The sequence below is a fragment of the Phalacrocorax carbo genome, chromosome 1 (assembly GCF_963921805.1).
Source record: "Phalacrocorax carbo chromosome 1, bPhaCar2.1, whole genome shotgun sequence".
In the NCBI taxonomy this organism is placed as follows: Eukaryota; Metazoa; Chordata; class Aves; order Suliformes; family Phalacrocoracidae; genus Phalacrocorax; species Phalacrocorax carbo.
The window spans coordinates 18034618-18058770 of record NC_087513.1 but is presented as its reverse complement, the minus strand read 5'-3'; the positions used below and the strand labels follow the sequence as shown (position 1 = coordinate 18058770).

General features: G+C 36.1%; 1 protein-coding gene across 4 annotated transcripts in view; it reads right to left on the bottom strand.

The window, feature by feature from the left end:
* TBC1D22A (TBC1 domain family member 22A) overlaps window positions 1-24153 on the bottom strand; it is a 186632-nt gene that overhangs the window by 132950 nt on the left and 29529 nt on the right. For all 4 annotated transcript variants that reach the window (XM_064445566.1, XM_064445556.1, XM_064445574.1 and 1 more), the window contains exons 5-8: window positions 20529-20599; window positions 15466-15594; window positions 13904-13966; window positions 5514-5628 (exon numbers count right to left, since the gene is read on the bottom strand). In XM_064445566.1, the coding sequence (XP_064301636.1) occupies window positions 5514-5628; window positions 13904-13966; window positions 15466-15594; window positions 20529-20599 (378 nt within the window). The remainder of the gene's footprint in view (window positions 1-5513; window positions 5629-13903; window positions 13967-15465; window positions 15595-20528; window positions 20600-24153) is intronic.

Here is a 24153-nt window from a genome sequence, read left to right as displayed (position 1 = left end):
AGGTATTTAGACCGCAGGATTAATTATGTCAAGTTACTTTACATAGAGCAATCATGATTTCAGCTTTGTCTTGTAAAGGAAATCATGCATACTAAAACAAAATTTTACCTTCCAACCCTGTAAGTATTGGAAAAAGTCTTCTAGCAGCTCTCTGGAGTCAGTGGATTAAGACTCTTTGCTCTCTGGCTTACTGCCTTATCATTCAGAAATTCAGTTTTATGTACATTCTAAACAGATTTACTTACTGCATAAAAATCACAACTCTCCTGAAAAAAAAACAAACCTCTGCTAAATGGACAACTCTTCATCTTTTATAAACAAACACTGAGGAATTACTTCAGATACAGCCATGACAATGCTCTGAAACATTACTCCAATTATACTATGAAAACAACAATTTTAGATACAGCATTCAACAAACTACACCAAAAAAAGCCCAAAATTAATAGTTTTAGGTTTAATTATTTCAGCAGCTGAAAAGGAAAGAAGGCAATAAGCAGTATGAAGTCTCATTTTAAGGACAGGAAGAATTCCTATGACACAAAAGGGAATGGAAAGAAAGGTAAGAGAGCAAGCTATAGACAGAATTGGCTTTTCCAAGACCAAAGAACCTTTGTGTTCTCACTAAACCCCATTATGACTTGAGCCTGGAATAATTATTCTATAAAGTCATGGTACCTTCAATTTAAAAAATAGCAGGCAACAGAAGTTGCATTTAATGCCTTCTACAAAAGGATTTTAAAATACTTACAAGGGTAAGACCCCTCTCTCCAAAGTTTTCAGTTCATGAGTTCTTGTAAATATCCTCAAATTTTCTCCAGCTCATTTGTTGCAAGAAGATTGCAGACAGTATCTCAATCACCATTCCCGTCTTCAGCAGGCTTGTTTTTCTTGACATTCTTTATCCAACACAAAATGAAGTACTACAGTAGTGCTCATTTTCTGCCCTTGACTTCCTGCTAACTCCTAATTTCCTCCTGACCTAACAGTGCTAGGGGTCTCACAGTGATCTCACACAGCCATCCCATTTAGCAACGGCCTGACATGCATCCTTATAGCGCTCTTCTTGAGCTTTCATCTCTCTGGATGGCGAATAAATCCAGGTCCTCTCTGTAGTTCTAGATATACACACAAGGCCCAGTTAATTACTGAAATGCAGGTGTAATACTGAAATGTCAGATATAGTGAAATGTAGCTGACTCTACGCACCAGAAGTCACAAGCAACTGTGCAGCACAACTTCGTATTTGGAAACAACGTAGATCAACAGGAACTCAGAGCAACACGAAAGTATATAGAGACAGCAACGTGTGGCAACTTGATATAGGACTTGCAATCCAGTGCAAAATGTCCTTGTCCACATAAAGTCAGCAAACACTGAGCAGTCACATGGTTTACCTTATCTCATTAACAAAATACCTCTGGAATTTCATCTACATGGTCAAGATTCATTTTGACACAAACTAATACACTACAGAGCTTTCAGGAAAACTGCCCTGACAGTAATTAGCATTTATTCTAACGACACGTTATAACAGTACTTTGTCATATAGTAGGTTACACATAAGCATGAAATAGTTTTCCAAAACCAGTACCATTTGAAGTTCTAGAGAAGCTATTATATTATGGAAGAATAAGCTTACAGATCTCTAGAATTTTTCACGGAAGGGACAAAAAAAAAAACAGTTGAGAATGACGTACACAATCACCTGGTATGAGAAAGCTAAGGTTAAATTCCTACTCCTCATAATTTAGACCAGAAATCCTAATCTGAATCTACTGTGTTCCAGCACGGCCCAGTACCTACCCTCTCCAAAATTTTCTTTAATTGCAGCTGTGCCTCTCCTAGCTTGGTTTGACAACCAAGTTTTATCTTGCTGAAAATGTTATGGTATTCTGCTTTTATTGTAGAGTGGGGAGCTAATGAGGCATCACCAAATTAAACTTTCATCACACTTACACTGCTGGAAAGGTTGACAGAATGCTATCAACATTTAACATATTCAATTAATACATTCAATCACTCAACCTATTCCAAATGTGTGAACCTATGTGCTAAAATTAGGTACCTCAATCTATACTAAACCATCAACAAATCTATGACTTTGGTCCTTATAAAAAGACCCACAAACCTACTTTTTGGAATTCAGATATGTGCTGGTTTTGGCTGGGATAGAGTTAATCTCTTCGCTGTAGCCAGAAAAGTGCTGATGGCACGCTGATGCTTTAGTTGCTGTTAAGTAGCGGCTCAGTGTCACTAAGAAGCATCTGTAGTAGTTGGGGACCATTCCAGCTTCCCCTGCTCTGCCACGTGGGCAGGAGGCCGGGGGGGCGGGGCCACAGCCAAGACAGCTGACCCCGACTGGCCAATGGGATGTTCATTCCATACCACGTGATGCCGTGACCAGCACATTAACGGGGGCAGTCGGCATGCGGGGGGAGGTGGGGCAGTTGCAGCTCAGGGACTGGCAATGTTGGGTCGGCGGGTGGTGAGTGGCTGCAACACATGTGGGTTGTTCCGGCTGTTCATTGCCCCCTACCCCAACCCCGAGTTTCACCTCTCTCCCATTATTTTCCTTTTCATTGCATTACTAATGTTCTTGTTATTATTTTAAGTATTAAACTGTTCTTAGCTCAACCCACGAGCTTTCTCACTTTTACTCTTCTGATTCTCTCTCCCATCCCACCAGTGGGGCAGTGAGCGAGCGGCTGGGTGGACTGAGTTGCCATCTGGGACTAAACCACAACAAGATATGAATGACAATAAATGTTACTAGGCAAGTAAATTATCACTTCTATACAAGTCATTTGTAGCTTCAGAAGTTCTTTAACAACATTTTTCCAAATGGTTTTTAGATGTATTTAGCAGAGCAGAGACTCCCCTCACTAAAAGAAATATGTCACACACTTGTCATGCAAGATTAAGGGTTAAGGGCACTTCCAGTTGTCACAAAGCTAAAATAAACATGGCTTGCCTCCCACCAAAATATTTGACAAAACTGCAACTGTGTAAACATTATCAGAATATGCCATCAGAATATCTAATCAGCACAGATCTATTATTAACAACAATGCCATTAATAATAATTTATTATTACTCTTTAATAATCTTTTAGGACCTTTTTTTTTTAATTATTGAAAGAACCTAAAATAAATGGCATTATTTTCAATAGCATGAATCAGGACCCAAGTGACTCAACTGCAACACAAAGGTTTCAGTTAAATTGAGAAAAATACAAAAATCAGTAGTTAAAAGAAAGCAATAAATAAAGCAATTTAAGGTACAAACCAATATTCACTTAAAATCAGAGCAAGAATCTAGAGTAGAAGTCTATGGTAAATACAGAGTATTACTGGAGTAAATATTAGATACACTAATAGCTTAAACATTTTTGTAAGGAAACTTCTGCATTTCTGCATTTATTTCTATCTAAATTACTTAAGCACAATTCACAGTCTGTGTTTTGAATCCTTCTGTAATCTTATTACATATCAGGATTTTTGAGATATCTGATAAACTTAATATCCCCATTTCAAGTTTAAGTAAAATGCACACTCTTATTCATTTTTACTTGAATGCATCACTCAGTGTAACTTCAATATAGAAGAAAGACTGAAATCAAAAAGTTATTTAAAGACAAGTCTTACAAAGTTTTTATATGTCACTGGTGGAAATAACTTCTGTTCGCACTTTGCCAGGACCAATATTACACTGAAGTAAATACCTTCATTTCGGTATTTTTCTTATTACATAGATATTAGCTTTTAAATGAGCTTTTAGAATACAGTTATGAGTTTCATACCATTTCAGTGGCAAAATATCTTTTATAGTTGTCAGTTTTTGAGTTTTGTCTTTCTTCACTGGACACTAACTGGAATAACGATGCTCCCCAATACAAAAACACTGTCAAACTAGCAAATACATTAACAATCACCAGGGTCTCCAAATGTAAGTTGGTGGTAAAGACAAACTTATTTACCATATTAATTAAACGGTCTATTTAACATGGAATATCAATTCTCTAATCACATCTCATTTGAACTTCTTATTTCAATTAACAACCCTAAAGTCTACTAGAGGGCCTACTGTTCTAGGATCATTAAGAACATTTTCATTATCTGTCAAATGAGGGAGTAAAAGGCAGAAACTGCAAGTACTCTCAGGAGTAGGCCTCTACCCTACTTAAGAGATGATTAGGGAGAAAGCAGCAGTAGTTCTCATTAGTTGCTTAGCAATGAAATGTCCCCCTATGAAACAAGAAAGGAATGAAGCAACAGAGGTGTTGCCATACAAATGAGCAAATGGATAGTCTATCATCCACTCAAGGATAATCTGTCCTTCATTAAATCTAATCAATCTGGACTAAGACGCCAATGGGCATCTTGCATAGAGAAGGTAGGAAGAATCCAGTATATACAGTCTCACTGAAGTAGCCAGACAACACATTGCTCAAGTTTACACATAGGCATTGTGTATTTTCATTGTATGTGTCCATAAAAAATAGAAATACGAGGAAAACAATTTTATTTCAAGACAGATTAACACTGTCATTTGTACTGTTTAACCTCACCTTTTACACCCATAGTTATATCCAAATTATTAATGAATTGTTAATAAGCCATACTCTTAATGTTTATAAGACATAAATACTAATATATACACTTAAGATTTCAATTATATTCTAGTAAGAGGTGAGTATTTAACCAGAGTTCGCAAAATAAAAGTTTTCAAAAAGTATATTCACATGTAAGGCCAGAAACGCAACAGAAATACAGCTATCTACGCTACTATTGTTAGTAGTGTTGTAAACCCCAGAAAAGCAGATCTCTTAACCAGAGAAATTTCATTACTGCTTCCTTAATTTTCAGACCCTAATTACAGGTTGCCATTCTTTCAGACACAGATCCAGTTTAATAGGCTTCCTCTACATTAATTTCCCCTGCCACTCATTTAAAAGGTTTCCTTGTTTCATGGGGGTTTTGTTGTTGTTTGGTTTTGGTTTCTTCAACTATCTGCTCATTTAATATGTACAATTCAAAGTTTTCACAGAAAACATGAATTAGAAGAGAGAGAAAAAGGGAGAATAAAAACACCTATGAAGAAAAAAGCATCAAGAATCGCAAACACTTCCTAACTAGAAATCAAGATGAAAGCAAATGCTAGATTGTGGTTTTTTTCCCCTGCTTTCAGATCTGACAAACAAGAATGCTGTCTGTGACTTTTACAGAGGGCTTTGGTTGGTTGGGGTTTTTTTTTTTTTTGGGGGGGGGGGGGAGGTTGTTTGGAATAAAAACCTGGAAGATTCTTGAACTCCACTGACTACTTAAAGTTTGATTGCTTCTCAGTATGTACACAAATAGAATTATACAGATTTATAATTACAAAGATTTTATAAAAAATTCTGTATCAAATTATGCTTTGATTAGCTAATTCAAATTGTTATTCAGACTAAAACGAAGATGCTGTTCCAAAACAAGTACCAATTCATAATTCAGTATTAAGACAAGCCTTACCTATATATTCACAAATGAAGACTACAAAAAAAGGAGTAACAAGATCATTTATGCCCTGAACATATCCACTGGCTGGATGACGTATTGCCCAGATAAACAAAATTCTTTCAAAGATCTGAAAAAGAGTTAAAGAAACAATCAGATTATTTATCAAGTGAGGAGCACATTTTAAACAAGACACTTGAAAATTATACAAGGACAAATTTAATGTCAGAGGTACTAGTACACAAATATGCATACAAAAGCATAAATGAACACTTGTATTCATAATTAAGTTCCAGTGCTGAGTAAGCTTCTCACTTCTTCAAAAGGAAGAATTTTCAGGGTATTAGCACATCCTAGAAGCAATCTAGTATATAATTCAGTTACAGTAGTTAGAACAAAGTAGCATTTAATTACTGGAGGTTTTCCAATAACATAAAATTCCTCTTTCCTCAAGAGGCAGAAATACAAAATCATCTTCCCAAGATTTTTCACCTCTTTGAAAGAAGAACTTTCTCAATACAGCATTCTATTTATTCCTAATTAACACAAAGAAGTACTTCATATAGCTTAGATTGTTTAATAGCATGTGATTAAAAACAGATTCCATAATAGTTAAGCTTGCCTAATACTGCAGTGTGGGGTTTTAGACTTCAGAAGCATGTATACAGGTTAATAAAAAAATCTGAAAAATAAAATCAGGCAACTGGCTGCCGTATCACATAACCTCACTCCCTCAACGCTGTAAACTGTACCTTGCTTAGCATCTGTAAAAGCTCCTAAGGCCAGAACATATCTGATCACAGGAAGGACAGCACGAGAAGAGCACAGAGCAAGGAAATGACATAACTTATCTCTGACACAATGTAGGCCTGTGGGAAGCTGTATTTCCTCCCTATTATTTGCTTCTGAACATGCCACATATCTTTAAAATGCTGCAAAAAAAACCCAGCAGAGTGGAAGCTGCTATGTGCTTTGCCCTAATTACAGGTACTCAGTCAGGTACAGTCTTCTGAAACAAAAGAATGTTTGCTCTTTCCCTGGAAGGTCTGCCCAAGAAACCACAATGCAGAGGCAGGTAAGTGGAGCAGAGGCAGAGGAGCTCCAACCAAAGGACTACATCGCTCTTAAGACCAGGCCTCAATATTAGTAGAAAAAGAGAGGTTTTATAAGGACCCCAAGGAGATTGCACAGTTTGCTGCAACACCAGAATTCAATGAATGCTGAGGCTTAAACAAAGCCCATAAAAGACCTGCCCTGAAAGGACGCAATAGGGAGAGGAAGTTTAGTTTATAAGCCTGTACTATTTCTATTCAATCTCACTTCAAGCTTTTGCTAGATTAAGAAGTCACTATTCTAATTCTGGTTTAAATAAAATCTTGTTCTTTAGTTGAAAAGCCCTCTTACAGTCATTTTCAAGTAAGGAAAGGTCTAGGTATACAAGACTCGCGTGACACATATGAAAACCCGGGCATTTGAGTGTCCCATCACATGCTTCTACATGAGCTACCTGAAGCTGAAACACATTTGCACTTTTTCCTTTGAAAACAAGTCCCAGACACCAACATCTACCCTCTGCCACAGGTGTCTTTTGAGAATCCTTTCCTTAATCTCCAGGTTTTATATACCCCTGGCATGCTGAAAATCTACATAACGAGACAGTCAACAACAATAAATATTAAAAGCTTTGGTGGCCACCAAAACACAAGCCCTAACACAGCTCATGTCTGATCCATTACAGCTACAATTAAGATTCAGTTTTGGAGCAAATACAAGGCAGAACGGGAGGTATTCATTTAGCAAATTCTTCATAAAAGCCTCTTGTTTTCATTAACCAAGATACTCCTTTAGCTATAAATTCTTCTTGGTGCTAATCCTGTCACTTCATGTTTTTTAATATGCACTGTATATTAAACTGAAAAAACACCAACCTCTGCCCATCTAGCAATAGCCAGTGGGGTTTCATTGTCTATCAACAACTGTATAAGACCTTAAGTTCTGCCATTTACAGCTTGCTTTTACATTTCAGAAAATTATAACTTTATGAAGTTACAGTTATTTATGTCATATTTTACTCTTACTGGAAAATTGCAAATCTGTCTAGGTCAGTTAGCTCACAGCCATTCTTCCTGCTCTGTCAGTTGCCATTTCTAGTTTCAGTAACATTAGTTTTTCAGTACTATCAGTGTTATCATTCTGTGTTTTGCTTCAAGCAAATACCTTTCTTGAAAACAAGTATCAGATAGGGGTGACTAGAAAAACCTATTTAAATAATAATTGATTAATTAGAACTGTGGAATAGTGTTGTGCACTAAGCTAAACAAAAAAATCCTGGTGCAACGGGGTTACAAAATATGCACAGTGAGAAACAAACAAAAAAAATCAGTAATTCAGTAACAGCTATCAAAATGCCCTTTGTAAAAACTGTAAGAAGAGTGCTTTTCATGAAGGCATGTCTCAAATAACCACAAAAGTTGTACCACCAAGCTTTCGTTTCCTCAGAACCTAGTAATACACATAGTTTGCATTGCAAATTGAGATGCCTATGGATTTTAAAGCATTATTAAAATCCAGGTACGAAAGCTAAGATGAGAGGGTGTTCTGGTTGCATTTTTGTTTGTTTGGTTTGGCGGGGGTTTTTTAATGCTATTAAACAGGAAGGATCACTCAGTGATTGGCACACCAGATTTAATACCCCCAAATGCATCGAATCAGAAATTCAACAAATACACAGTGAAATAGTGTTTTCAATTTCCTACCCATTTTAATAAAGTCTCATTTACTGTTCTGAATTGAAAAAAGTGAGCACTGAATACCTGAAAGGCAGGCTTATTTAACTTTCTATACAGCACTTATCACTCTGTTCAAATAGGACTCATTAAAAAAGTCACTTTCCCAAAATGTTTCTTCCTTGATTTCCAAACCAGCAACAGAAACTGGAATTACTTTTCTACTGTGAACCACTACAGCTCATGAGATGTCATTACCAATCATTATTCTCCTTTGAATTTAACTTTCATTCATGACAACAGTAGGAACTATATTCATACACAAAAAGAGAAACATCCACATTAGCTTAAACGCAGATTTTTAATTTCTTGGGAGTTTTGCCACCTCAGAGGAACTCTGAAACCTCCAAAGCTTTAATCATGAAAGCTTTTGAGAATTTGTTTTTTTGTTTCTCTAAGTGGAGAGAAAAAATAGGTGGGGAAAAATTTATAAACTATGTTTAAATAGTGTTGTTTCCTTGAAATTACTTCTCCCATGTAATGCAAGCTTCCACAGGAAATATACAGCCACCTACTATCCATTTCAACAAAACTCAGTTAAAGATAAAGCAGAAATTGATAATAAATTACAAACTATTCCACATCAACCAATTAATTTTATTAAACCTACACTTACAGTCACTAGTCTTTAAAATAAACTTGACTCAACTCCTTTCTCCTCCTCGAGGGCCCAAAAATTTATAATATTTATTCACAGTCCTTCAAGTCTTCACTCCAACATTACCTTCACCCTCTCCCGAGCTATATAAACACTTTAAACAGATTTTGAAAGGAACATATGAGTTATTTCCACACATCAGACTCAAAAGGCCTTTTTCTAAAATGAAGCATTTTATTACAGAAACCAAACTGCAAGTTCAGATAAGAAATTAAAACACCTTTATTAACTCTAATGAAAAGCCCTTTAGGAACAGACTCAGATACCACCAAGAATAACAAAAAGCCTGGAATAGCAACATTTGGAAATGGAAGTCAGGACACTGTGGGGTTTGTACAGGTGTTATGTTTATGGTCTTTTGAATAGTCATTCTTTTTAGCTTTGTCACCTACAATCTCTTCACCTCATTGTAAATAACATTCTCCCTAGTACCAGTATCATTATTCTAAATCTCTGCAGCATCAAAATTATGTACAAAAACCATCCTAATATCCACCATAAGAGCCTTCCACACCATGCTATCTTTCAAAACCTGTCTTTGATCCATACTCCAATTCCCTTCTCTTCTTTATAGCTCTTGCCACCTGACCTTAAAAGCAAGTGGAAGTGACGGTTGCTCACCTGGGACCAGCAACAGCTTCCCCCTCGCAGGAGGGGAGTGAGGTCCGGGAACAAGGCCCCTGTCTGCACTGAGCCCTTGGGAGTAGGAAGGGATCCCCTGCGAGGATAGGGGATTAGGCTGTGCTAGGATAGGGCTCCAAAAACACAGAAAGGGAGAGGAAGGAACAAGGGAGAAGTTGGATGTTATGATCCTTCCAGCATCATTTGCACTAGTGTTTCTAAGATGACATCAAGAAAGTTGTGCTTGGGTCTTTCATATCAGAGAGGAAAGGCAAAGCCATGTGCAAGCCCACCCTCCCAGTAGCCCACACATCTAGTCAGGAGATCAGTGGAGCTCTAAAAACATCTAACACATGAAGATACTGCAGCTGTGTAAAGTTCAGAATACTGATGGATCAGTAAAAATTAAAATCAGATCTCCATCACTTCTTCACAACTCAAATACTTCCCACATTTCCCCTTATCCCACTGACGGCTGCTATCCAACCTTTTCATATTCTCTTTCTTCTGTACCTCAAGACCACTCACTCCCAACTAACAGTATTTTATTAAAATACACCTTTGTTTTACAGTGGTTTGGTTTTGGGTTTTTTGGTGTTAATCAGCTGTCCCTTCGGCTCCCCCAAGCTTTCTATCATTTTTCCATCCCTGTCCTTACTACTTACTAGGGAAAAAAAAAAGGGGGTTGGAGTATAAAAAAAAAGATGATGAGATAGGGTATGGACAAAGACCTTTTTTTGGGGGGTGGGGTGTTTTGGGGTTTTGTTGTTGGTTTTTTAGTTGTGGTGTTGTTTTTTTTTAAAGAAAGCAGCAGCAATCTAGCTGTACAATGCCTCGATCCCATTGATGAGAAGTAGGTCAATCTAATTTACACGGCTCAATTTACTAAACATTCAAACTAAAGAAATATAAGTATGACCAGCAAACAGGGATATTGGGCTGTACACAACAGACTAATTTGAGAAGTATTTCTACATTATTTGCAAGAGCAACCACAGTTTCTAAAAAGTGTGGATTTAAAATATGTTTATTTTAAGGCAGTGTGTAAGACACATATGTGCTGAAGCATTAGAAAAACATACCTTTGGACAAGTGTAACAAGTAACTAGAATTAAAACAATGCTGAATTTATGAAAAAAAAAATTTGCAGACGAAATCTCGGTAAATGACATTAAATGAATATACTACCTGAGCAATGTTGTTAATCTGCCAGAAGAGAGTTAAAAGGGAGAAAGACCTAAATAATTCCACATGCTTAATGATCCCACGAAATTCAGTGAAACTGCATTCCAGAGTCAAACTTTACTGAATAATATTTGCTACTAAAGTTCTATTGACATGTTGGATTTTACTTAGCAAGAAGTTACCTAGACACAGTATTTCCTTTTTATTTTAGTTACTTCCAAGCAATAGTAAGTGGTTTATTCTGGGAGCACCTATTAGTTCTGAAGTTGACTGTCAGCATTTTTATTAAATCAGCCTATTTTCAGATTATAATTTAGCTACTAAAAATGAAAATCTCCTTTCAACTGTGACTGCTTGTAAAAAATGCTACACTAATATCTTTTTCATATTAACATACTCCCCAAATTCCCAAATAAACCCTTAGCTCTAAGTTAATCATTCAACCAAAAGGGGCTTGTAACTATCCTGTAACTAATTCTTTTCAATGTCTTGTCATAGGATCCTTTCCCCAAACACCAAATATTTAACAAAAATACACATTTCAAATGTTGGAAAACCTTGACCATACCTTCTTTAATTATCAATACAAGTTTACACTCAAGCATTTCTAACTGTATTATGGAAAAAGCAGATATCCATGGTAAATATAAACCTGTTCCTACAAACTATTATCAAGATTCCATCTAGTCAAAAGAAGTGTATTAACCATCTGTTAAGAGCAGTCATATCAATACATCTTGTCTCATGCATAATCAAATAAACAAAGACAAAACTAGTCCAAGATCCTAAAGGCATCTATTTCTAGCGGAGAATCTCATCATTTTACTAAATAACTCTTTACTTCAAAATATTCTCCAAAGACTGTCTGTCTTAGTATTGTTTTTATTAAGCTACTTGACTTCTCATCCATATACTTTGATAAAAAGGACATTCAGTATGTTCTACAGAAGATGTTTACCGGTAATTTTTATTTCAAAGTTGTTTTTGCAATTGTTCAGCTAATTTAGAAATAAACACACTGCCTAGAAGTCATTCTTGAAGACATGTTTTGTACTTTGCAATATTCCTTTAAAAACAAGAATATACATAGATTCTTACACCAGACAAGTTAACTTCTAATTTCTCCTTCACAAAAACACGGGGGGGGGGGGACGACAGACGGACACAGACATCATTTTGGGGTATGTTCACCCATACTAAGAACTACAAAAACACAATCATCGTACATCTGAACGACAGAGACGTTTATGAGACATGGATGATCTTCATTGAAACCTTAAGAACAGTTTAATCATGTAACGCAAGGAAGTAAAAAAAAAAACATTAAAAAACCCAAACCTTTATGCTGGATGCAAGTATATCTTTAGAATAATTTAAGAGACTATTGCCGATAGAGTTCAAGAATTTCTTTCCTCTCAGAAGTATCTGAGTGTTTCTGAAGCCATTTTTTCATGAAATAATATGCACGTCCAGTTTCATTTACTGGCTCATTTCTAGCTACAACTCTGACACTGATCTTATTCAAGAAATGAATAAGTTTTAGTTTATTTCTTGCTGATATTGTTTCCCTTCTTGTCCCTTTATTTTTCTTACTTTACTCTGACTCTTCCCTAGAAAAGCCAAAGTAAAACACCACTCTGCAGAAAGCAGATGGAAAGCAGTATTCTTACACCATTTTCTTTCAAAAACCTGTAATAGGCTATTTCTTCAAACCAAATTCTCCCACATGTGCGGAGGACCATTTACATTAAAGAATTGCAAGAGCGGTATCCTGGTTTCAGCTGGGATAGAGTTAAATTCTTTGGTAGCAGCTAGCATGGGGCTATGTTTTGGATTTTTGCTGGAAACAGTGATGATAATGCAGAGATGTTTTAGTTGTTGCTAAGTAGCACTTACACTGGTCAAGGACTTTTTCAGCTCCCTGTGCTCTGCCGGGTGCACAAGAAACTGGGAGGGGACACAGCCAGGACAGCTGACCCAAACTGGCCAACGGGATATCCCACAACAAACGACGTCATGCTCAGTATATAAAGCTGGGGGAAGAAGAAGGAAGGGGGGGACACTGGGAGTGATGGCGTTTGTCTTCCCAAGTAATTGCCACACGTGATGCAGCCCTGCTTTCCTGGAGATGGCTGAACACCTGCCTGCCCACGGGAAGGAGTGAATGAATTCCTTGTTTTGCTTTGCTTCCGCGCACAGCTTTTGGTTTACCTATTAAACTGTCTTTATCTCAACCCATGAGTTTTCTCACTTTTACTCTTCTGATTCTCTCCCCCGTCCCACCAGGGGGAGTGAGCGAGTGGCTGTGTGGGTCTTGGTTGCTGGCTGGGGCTAAACCACGACAAGCAAAAAAACAAATGAAAGCCAGTTCTGCATTTAACTTCTCATATCACCTGAGGCACTATCAGATGATGTCCTGTATGGCTCTGTAATGATGCTAACAGAACCTACGTGGAAGTACATTTCAAGGTCTAACTAGAACCAACAGAAAGGAGAAGAAATGGAAGGATTTCAAGCAATAACTGAAAGCAGATGATTCACACTGTCTGTTTATGACCTATATACTTTACAAAGAAAAGTCCCCATGGGATTCAATTACCTAACAATATAGACCAATTTAACATATTTACCATTAACTGATGTACATCTACTACAGCAGCGACATAATTTAAATAGTATACTCAACATATAAAATTTACAAGAAGCAAAATCAAATAAGGAACACAAACCAGTCATGCTACAAATTCATGAAAAGAGAATTTCCCAAGTGGATGACTATGATAACTTCCAGACCTTGAATGATTTTGATGAATACATAGAACCATGGGAACTATGCTCTGGATTACTTCAAAAACACATTAACAACAAAATATATAAAAAGCAAAAAAGGAAACATCCTCAAAGGAACAAAACTGAAGAAAAAACTGTCAGATTCAATGCAGGAGATTAATGAGATGCCTTTCCTTTTACTGCTTAGATTTACAGTCTTATTTTTAGCCTATGCTTATGTATCCTCATTTTTTGAACTTTTTTAAGCTAGTTCTGAAGTCAAAATAGCAAGTGTTGTAAAATTAATTAATAAATAATGCTTTGACATCAGATTCATTAATAAAGTTATTTCTAAAAAAAAAGAATTCTTCAGATATCATTCTTACCTCTGTTACTTTGGGCTGAAGTCTTAAAACTTCAGGACTCATGCGTGGGATATCTATATGGATCTAATTAGACAGAAAGAAGAATACTGTAAAAGGAACCAACAGTATACTTTTTAAACACAATAATAGTTAAAACATTCCTATGGTTTTACAGTATTAGTCATAATCCCACTCTATCACTGTGCTGGTTTATGGTTAAGATAGAGTTAATTTTCTTCATAGTAGCTAGGATGGGGCTGTGTTTTGCATTTGTGCTGAAAACAGTGTTGATAACACAGGGATGTGTTAGTTACTGCTGAGCGGGGCCTACACAGAGTCAAGGCCTTTTCTCACCCCACCCCACCAGTGAGTGGGCTGGGGGTACACAAGGAGCTGGGACGGGACAGGGCTGGGACATGCTCAGCATACGAAGCTGCGAGAAGAAGGAAGAGGGGGGAGGGGGGTGGTATTCAGAGTGATGGCGTTTGTCTTCCCAAGTAATTGCCACACGTGATGCAGCCCTGCTTTCCTGGAGATGGCTGAACACCTGCCTGCCCATGGGAAGGAAGGAATGAATTCCTTGTTTTGCTTTGCTTCCGTGCACAGCTTTTGGTTTACCTATTAAACTGTCTTTATCTCAACCCATGAGTTTTCTCACTTTTACTCTTCTGATTCCCTCCCCCATCCTGCTATGGGGTGAGTGAGCAGTGGCTGTGTGGGGCTTGGTTGACAGTTGGGTTTAAACCATGACAATCATTATTTTTGGAACAATGTGGGTTTACTGTATTTCAAAACATATGGCTAAATCTTTAAGTCATTGCCAATCTATAAATTAGGCAAAATTTTAAAAACATACTTTGTTTTCACATTTTAGGATGCCTATATCACATTTTGATTGTTTGCAAGTTATAGTCATATTGGCAATTACCTCAGGGTAATTGTGAGTAAATACATACTACTATTTCCGTGAAGTTATGTTTATTTGACACTATCACAATGTACTTCTTGCTACTAAAGATCAGGCTGGAAGCTGGAAGGAAGATCTCAGGTTCTTCTGTCCTAAAGAAGGCTAAAGTAGGATTGCTTCGCCTATAGTTAGTGTTACACACTATTTGTTTCAATACAAAAACTTGGAGTTATCTGCTTATCTGGGTGGGCAAGAAAGTTTGGCACACCTATGTTTACTGCACATTATGCACAGTTTCAACTTCTTAAGCAGAAGCACGGAGCTAGTAAGAAACAGTCACTGTTATACTTTCCCACCCTCACTCATTTGAAGGAGGGTCTAAGCAGGAGATGAAAGATTTGAACAACATACTAATTTTAAACAGAAAACCATGACAGCAAATGGCAACACCACATGGCATGCCTAAAGCTGACATTAAAAGAAATCCAGTGTTTTGAACTTCAGACCAAAATATTTAATGTTTTGCTTCTGAAATGGTAAGAAAACAATTGATTAGAGAGCTGTCTATCCAGTAAGAATAAAGATATAGAGAAAAACAGTAGCAAACTTCAAAAATAATCTCTAAGTTCTTCAGCAGATATCCTGTAGGTAAGAGACACTTCAATAGGCGTTCTACCTGTCTATAGGTATCTTGATGATTTTCATCATTTCTGGAATCATAGTATTGTTCAACAAATGCAAAATACTCTTTACGTTTTCTCTTTAAAGTGCTCTCTCTTCGGTCCACATTTGCAGGAAGATAGCCCTGAAAACAACAGTAAAATGAAAAGGATATTACTTTTTGCCTTACAAAAAGCACCTTGGCATTTGATGACATGTGACAGAAAAGCTAATAAACTGATGTAGTGCCATGCAGTGCTACATGGATCTGAACAGTCCTTTAGTAAATCAGTTTTCTAATCATTCCAACTGATACAGAAGTTCAGATACAAACACCTTACTAAAATCAGCTTTTTTTTTTAAGACAGTTTCATGCTTTTCCACCTTTAAAAATCAATTTCTCATCAAGAATTCTAAGATGATGTTTGCCTTCCAAAAAGAAAAGCTAAAAAAAGTTCAGATAAACGTGAAGCTCTAAGTTCATTAATTTCTGCATTCCTGAACATCCAGAACTAGTTATTTCTAGCTTGTAAGCAGCTTTATTTCAAACAGTCAACACCAATATCCCATAACACAGCAAAAAAGAAAGCCAGTTGGTATTTTACATACATGACAGTCCTGAAAAAGTACTTTGTATAAGAATTATTCTAAAAATAGATGGCTTTGAAAGAGAATTGGACATCCAAGACAATATAAGAAAAATCTAATAATCGTATTATTCACTAGTCAAGTCAAATTAAAATGTTTCTTGCCAATATCACAAAAGGTATCATTCCACAATAACAGCTATCACTATACTAATGGTAATGAGTAAAACAGAGAAATCAAATTTATGTCAAATTTAAGTTTCCTTAAACAAAAATCCTCATAACATCAAAAAATACTACACTAGAAGCGCAGCATATATTTCAACTTATACAATGAGCCATAGCCACTGCAAGTTACTAATAAATTGCTGTGCATTTAAGTACAAAAACAACTTTTTCATTCAGTCCTACAAGCAAAAATGGAAAGGGTAAACCTAACATGCTAAAACTGCTAACTATACAATAAAATCTAACAGTCTAAGAAAAACTATACCGGCTGCATTGCTCTCCTGCGACTATCCAACATTATATCCCGTTTCTGTAACTGTCATTTTGCTCAACTTTTAGTAAAACAATAAAAAATACATACCATACTAAAACATCAATAGATTTTTGAAAATATCTCTGTATTAAAACCATTTCAAATGTTATGCCCATATATTTGAATTTTTTATTACAAGAGGACAACAGAATAAGTACAAACCATATTACATTCCAGATACCATAAGAGGTACTTCCTTTGGCAAACCTGTATCTTTAAGATGTACTGACTTGTGTCTTGTTCCAGCTACTTTAAATTGCATCAGCTTAACTTTTGCCTCAAGACTCAGTCTGACATTTAATATCCTGTCCCACTGTTTTGTATTAAGTTAAATATTGAATTCTGCCTCCCATTTATTCTCAACAGTTGTTTTTTTTTTTCCTGTAGGATATCTTAGTTCCATTAGAAAAGAATTCATTTGTGAGATCAAATGTGATTGTTTAAAGGATACCAATATTTTCTCAGAAAGTCTTTTTGCCATTATTCAAAGACTGAAGTAATCTTTCAACTGGACGTGTCTTGTTTCCTGTTCACTTTACAAATTAGGTTTTATTTTTAAAGGCTGGAAAGACTTGAACATATCATCAGGGAATAAATTGGTGGAGAGTTTAATCCGTTTATTCATTAATTTCCTCCAAAGGCTTTTGCAACCACATCTTTAGTTTTGTTATTCAAAAGGGAAGTCAGCCTGAACAGTTCTGCTTGCTGTTTAGGTACAGTATACCTAACAGTTTTGATATATTTTAAAAATAAATCATGTAATTTTTTTATATACCGTTACGAGTAGACATACATAACATCAACAGCCCCTGAGCATTATATTGATTTTCATACACTTTCCCTTTGAAAAACTGTATTCATCAAGCACACGTTAATATTCTTAACCTTCTATGTAATAAATACCTCAAGAGCTTAATTTTTTTAAAATCATGTTTCAAAAATTCCAAATTCAAAGCTGATTTTACAAACAAGACAGTTTACCACCAACTGCACTCAATTCCCCAAATAAGTCATAGTTTCAGGCTTTTTAAGACTTAAAAACCAATACATCGAGCCCTAATTTAGCTCTAAACTATGCTTTGGTTTCTCTGGTTTTCTGGTTTGTTTTGGCTTTGCCACTGATCTTTAACCAAAATGGTTTTGCTTTTGTACACTTATTTCCCCAGTAGCTTCCAGTGCATTTTAACACAGAAGTTTATCGTGTTACCCACTCTTACCTGGGATGTACACTAGCAGTAGGTAACATGCTTAAACAACCAAAGTGACTTAAAAATTAATTACTATTAGAGAAAAAGCATCATGGAGTTTATGACCACAAATACTCAATGCACTTTTTCTTCCCCACTTTGGAAATAAGATGAAACAAGCTGCCCCCTTACAGTATAGAAAAGTAATGATTATTAAACGATTTGTCTTTGGGTTTCCAAAGTCTATTAATTGAGAACCATTTAGTAGATAAGAAATCATGGTAAAAATTACCAGGGCTTTCAAAACAGTGGTATTTGGTGACAGGGTGTCCTTGTTTCAGCTGGGATAGAGTTAATTTTCTTCGTAGCAGCTAGGATGGGGCTGGGGCTATATTTTGGATTTGTGCTGAAAACAGTGGTGATAATGCAGAGATGTTTTAGTTGTTGCTAAGTAGTGCTTACACTAGTCAAGGACTTTTCAGCTCCCTGTGCTCTGCCGGGTGCACAAGAAACTGGGAGGGGACACAGCTGACCCCAACTGACCCAAGGGATATCCCACAACAAACGACGTCATGCTCAGTATATAAAGCTGGGGGAAGAAGGAAGCGGAGGCCATTCAGAGTCATGGCATTTGTCTTCCCAAGTAATTGCCACACGTGATGCAGCCCTGCTTTCCTGGAGATGGCTGAACACCTGCCTGCCCATGGGAAGGAGTGAATGAATTCCTTGTTTTGCTTTGCTTCCGCGCACAGCTTTTGGTTTACCTATTAAACTGTCTTTATCTCAACCCACGAGTTTTCTCACTTTTACTCTTCTGATTCTCTCCCCCATCCCACCAGGGGGGAGTGAGTGAGCGGCTGCATGGTGCTTGGTTGCTAACTAAAAAAACCCACACAAACCACACGAACACTTTTGGAAGTCTCTTAATGAAAAAAAAAAGTTCTTGAAGTAAAACCAAAATAACCTGAAGACAGTTTCTTTGCAGAGGTATGGCAAGACAGCCGAAGATAAGAGTTAAACTGGAATGGATCCTTAATGGGAGTGCTTTAAAAAAACTACAAGGGAACTCTACGCTTAGGAATTTCTCTACACTGGGAATCTCAGAAATACTAAACTAAAATCAACTTATGGAATGAAAGTGAAGCTCACAGAAAGCCCACGCTCTTACTTAAAAGAAAGTGACTGCAGTTAACTTTTGCATAATTCCGATTCTCTAAACCACAGTGTCAGTCCTCTGATTCAGAGCTTAACCTATCCTTATGCTTCATCTTACTGTGTTTCAAAGTCAGTTTTGAGTTAGCCGTAACTTTTTTACTTTGAGTGTTCTAGAACAGGCACCCTAAGCTTCCAGAAAAAAAAAAATATGCTCTTTTCATTAACAGAATCTCAGACAACAACTCTGGGAACAGAAGTAAAATAGACTGTATATGTTTAATTTCAATTACAGCAGGATATTTGAATTTCCACCATTAAGAAGCTGCATCTGCATTTAGCATTAGAAGGAACTAAGCTGCAAATTTAGTAGAACTCATCAGCAAGAGAGACTCTTTCAGTCACTGGAAATCAGTCTCAATCTGCAGTAAATACTTAGCATTCCCCGATGAATTATTCTATAAAAAGCAAAGCTATTTAAGTCTACTCTCTGAAAAATTCAATACCGTTAAACTGTTGTGTGTATAACTCAGAATTTTAAACACTTCTTAAATGCATGAAGATTTGCTGATAAAGTGTCTTTCACAGCCCCTGGAGATTTTTGCTTCTTTTTAATACAAACATCTTCAGAAGTTCTTCATCCAACTCCAGGCAGACAAACAACAGCTAAAATGCACAACTGTTTGCCATTGCAAGTATTATAGCTGAAAAGATTGACATGAAAACTACTCCTATGAGGAATACATTGTATTTTTGCAAAAGAGCCTTTTTAAATATAATGCAAACACCAAGATTTAAAAAATCCAGTTCTGCAACACCAAAGCCAGTAATTCCCAGACTCTCACAAGCTTGTCTCTGATACCTGACCAAAACACCTCTGTGTGCTGTTCGCTGGTATGTCAGTCAACTCACTCCCAAGCTACTGTCGTTGCAAAATCCTCTGACCGCTCGGCAAAGTTCAGAGAGCTCAGCCAGCCAAAAACTCAAGCTACAAAAAAGTGACTAGCTTTTTAATTAGCTTGTCTCCTTGAACTGACTCACAGGTCTGACATGAGGAGAGCCAACGCCACAAGGTAACTGACCACAGCAGTTGAGATTTGTTTGCTGAAACCACTATACAACAATCAGCCCAAAAACTCATAAGATCCTACGAGTTTTTCCTCAGTACAGTTGTTAATCCTTTCCTGTAGTTACTTTAATGTGAAGTCAGAATTAAGCCTTTCGTAGGACACTGATAGGCTTTGTTTCCTCTACTGTGTGCCTAGTTTCAAGAAAACTAAGAATCTACTTGTCATTGAAAACTCTACTATTCCATCAAAATTGGTTGAAAGAGGCCACTGTTATCACATAAGCCTTTCTTTCATAGAAAGCCAGGCTGAAAAACAAAGATATAGAGCTGACATGATTTACTACTACTTCTCATTCCCCTCCTTTCAATGTGATAAATTAATCTTGAAATTGAGCAAAAGAACAGAACTTTCATTACAATTCAGCATCAAGACACCATGTTTTCAAGTATCACTGATGGATTACAACTCAAAATTATTTGCAATGCTTGAAAAAACTACTAATACTAAATACAAAGGAAGAAGGAAAAAAAAATACAACTTACTGAAAGAAGCTTCCATGCAACTGGACGAACCCGTTTGGGAATGCCAGACCAACTCAATCTCCGTAATTCTTCTATTAAAAAAAGAAGTATTTAATGAGAACTAAGGGAATTATTATCAAGTAACATACACAGATATATTAAAAATAGCACAAAGCTGTTTACAACAATGATCACGTCTTCTTATACAGTCTAATGAAATCAGAATTACATGGCAATTCTAACGAATTACTAAAATATTAGATAATTACTATCCATACGGATACCTATGATAATAGATACTGAGTTTAAGGTAACTTTCTGAAGTATTTCTCAGCATTACTTGTTATTATACATGCCTTATATAAACATGCAAGAGATACTCAGACTTATTGTATAATATGCTTACACAGATCCTAATTAAAAATGAGATTTTCAGTTGTAGAAACAGAATGATACTTTGGCTGAATGCTGGAATTTAATGCCATGCCATATTCTCATTCAGCACATTGTACTCCTTTCTCTTGAAAGCTGCTTGTCACATACCATACCCAGCTAAACCAATCTGTGGGATTTCACAATTTTTTTGTGAAAACTGTTTAACATTTGCAAAAAATTATAGAAACAATCATGGAATATGTAGAGACAAAAGATGCTTAACAGCATCTCTAAGAAACAATATTTTAATGAGACATCCACTTGTAGCTCTTTATCTTCTTATTCTGAGTAGAAAATATGGGCTAAAATTGCACAAGTTTAAATTATCAACCTGCTAAAGAACACGGAACAAGAAAATTCTACATTTTATTTTGTCTATACTTATTACAATTAATTATATATATATTTGAATTAACTACCTATATTCCAGCAAATTTGATCCCTATCAAATGCATATAATTTCCAAATTCTATACTTCAAAGACTTTAAAAACCATTCTGCCTATCTACCCACCCCAAGAAAACAAAGCACGGAAGTAATTAGAGTAAGAACTTTCTGAGTGGACACCGCAATTGACTCACTAACGGCCATTTATAGATGCATATTCTCTTTACTTTTTGTTAAGACAAAGACTCCTATAGCAATATCTGTCTTCATTCTCCCACCCCCACCCTCCTTCTCTCTGAAAGAAATGTGCATCTATAATATGAAGAAATGCAAATTATTATGTTAGATGTGGTATGATATCATAAAGCAAATTATTTCTAAACACAATTAAAACTATTTTTATCCAGGAATGAAAGCATAATCCACTGAAATCAGTACAAGAATATATAATGTATTCTAAGAAAAAAGGAATATGATTTAAGAAGTATATTGATGCTAAATAATTAATGCAAAAAAAAACCAAAAAAGATTCTTAGTTATCAATTAAAGTTTCTCAAAGAAGCATCAACTAAAGCAAACAGGTCTAGTAACCTGAAGTGTGAGTATGAAGTTACCTGACCATTAAGATGCTCTATTTTCTACTTCAGATACATTCTAGCAAAAATGATACTTGCAAAACCTGCTTTACCTTAAAATGAGATGACAGCATTTATATTAAGTTAAATAAATCATGGCAAAAAAAAAAAAAATCCAGCTGGATGAATGGATTCATACTTCCATCTCTTTTCTTACAGAAAATACAGAGAGGAAAACTGGCGGGATGCAGAAATGAAAGGCTGTTTCAGTCCCAGGTGGATGAGTGGTTTCATGGCGGTCACTTCAATCATGACTGTTCCAAACTGTCATGGGCTTACCAACACTTGTTCATGTAAGAAAAACTTTGCAGTACTGGATATACACATTCAACAAGTTATGTTTTCCCTCTCACAGTGAGCAGCAGGCTCTGCCAAGACAACAGCAGCTGCACAGAGATCTCACTTAGAACAGTGAGTCTGCATCACCAAAATCCAATCTAAACCGTGACCAGATGCCGCACTAAGATCAAAACAAAGCAGAAACTCAGAAAAACAGAAAAAAAACCAGATATGAAACAAGATGTTAAAAGTCCATCATATCGAAGTGAATATATCTATTGCAAGTCTTGAATCCAGTCTAAAAAATAATTACTTTCTTACACCACCAATGAAACTGTCATTGGTCTATAAGCTTTAAAATACTATCGTATTTGACAAAAATAAGTTTCATTAATAGGCGCTTTTCTTTTCTACAAGATTTCAAACCCCTGAAAAAGTCAAAAAAACACTGACACAGGGAAAAATTGAAAAAATATGAATCTCCTAATAAGTTTGACTTAAAGACACAGTTTGTTCTATAGTTTTTTTAAATGAACTAATTTATGTCTTTCCTACAGAAGAAGAAATAAAAGGATGTCAAAGCGATATCTTGTTAAAGCAAGAGTACAAAAATAACTCAAGGTTATTCTCTATCAGTCCAAATTATATTTAGGCATGCATTACTATGTAAGTGTACCAAAACAGCAGAATACCTAACCAGTAAGAAGATTATATTAAGCATGATGAAAAATAAATTCAGTCATATACCTTGGGCAGTCCAAAGACTAGAATACCAAATAGTAAAGGAAAAAGTATAAGAACACACCAGATATGGACTTATTTGATTTCCAGCACACAAAAGATTCCTCAGCCTTGTATTTCCTTGTACTTATAGCCTACCCATCACGTCTGCCAATGGTAAGATTAAATATACACAGAGTTAATAACATAACTACACTCACTGTAACTGATGACATTTTATTTTCTTTCTTATTTGCAGTCTATACCTATCCAATATGTCGATCATTTATAGCAAGTATTCTTTGCACAAAAATTGTAATGCCAGATCTTCCTCTCCCCCAATAATTGGCATAGACAGATTATTGCCTGCTCTTTGATCCAGAAATAAAAACATTCACTATCCAACAGAAACAAATTTAAGCTCATTTTACCTGTCCCAACTCTAAAACAAAAAAAAAAAACACAAAAACACAAGGGAGCTTCAGTTAGCAAAACCCGAACAGGCAGACTGAGAGCCACCTTCAGTTCAGAGAACACCTGTTTATGGGAAGGCGCTGAACTCTTTTTTACTTCCCCTTAAGAACAGAGGGACCTCAGACAGAGCACCTACTGAGCTACATACAAAAGAGCAGTAACTATAAGTCCACTCTAATAACAAGGTCCCTTGACAGTAGCATGACTACAAATCCAAAAGAAAACCATCCCTTCTAACACTAATTTCCTAACCTCTACTTCCTACTTACAGATCGCTCCTGAATCCCATTTATCCATTTCACCCTCTTCTCCAGACTTCCTTTTACCTTATTTTCCTCCTTTATGGCCCTCACCCCTATATATTTCAGCTCTACCTGTCCTCAAATCATCAACTGAAATTCCACACCTGCCTTCATTGTTGGCCAATAGAATTCACTGTCATTATGAAAACCTTAAATTATTACCTAAAAAGTGGTATCATCTTTAAAACACAACTGTAACTTTAAATCAAATCTAAATAATTATTTAAAATATTTTCAAATGAACCTTTTTTTGCTTTTTATCTCAGAATAATCCCAGAGATTGATGCTCTCTTGCTTTCTTATACCAAACTGTAACAATATATTTAACTACACCTTTTTGCATCACAGATGTTTTAAAATTAACACGTAAGAACGTGCATTGGGGGGGGAATCATATAAAGTCCAAATATTCAT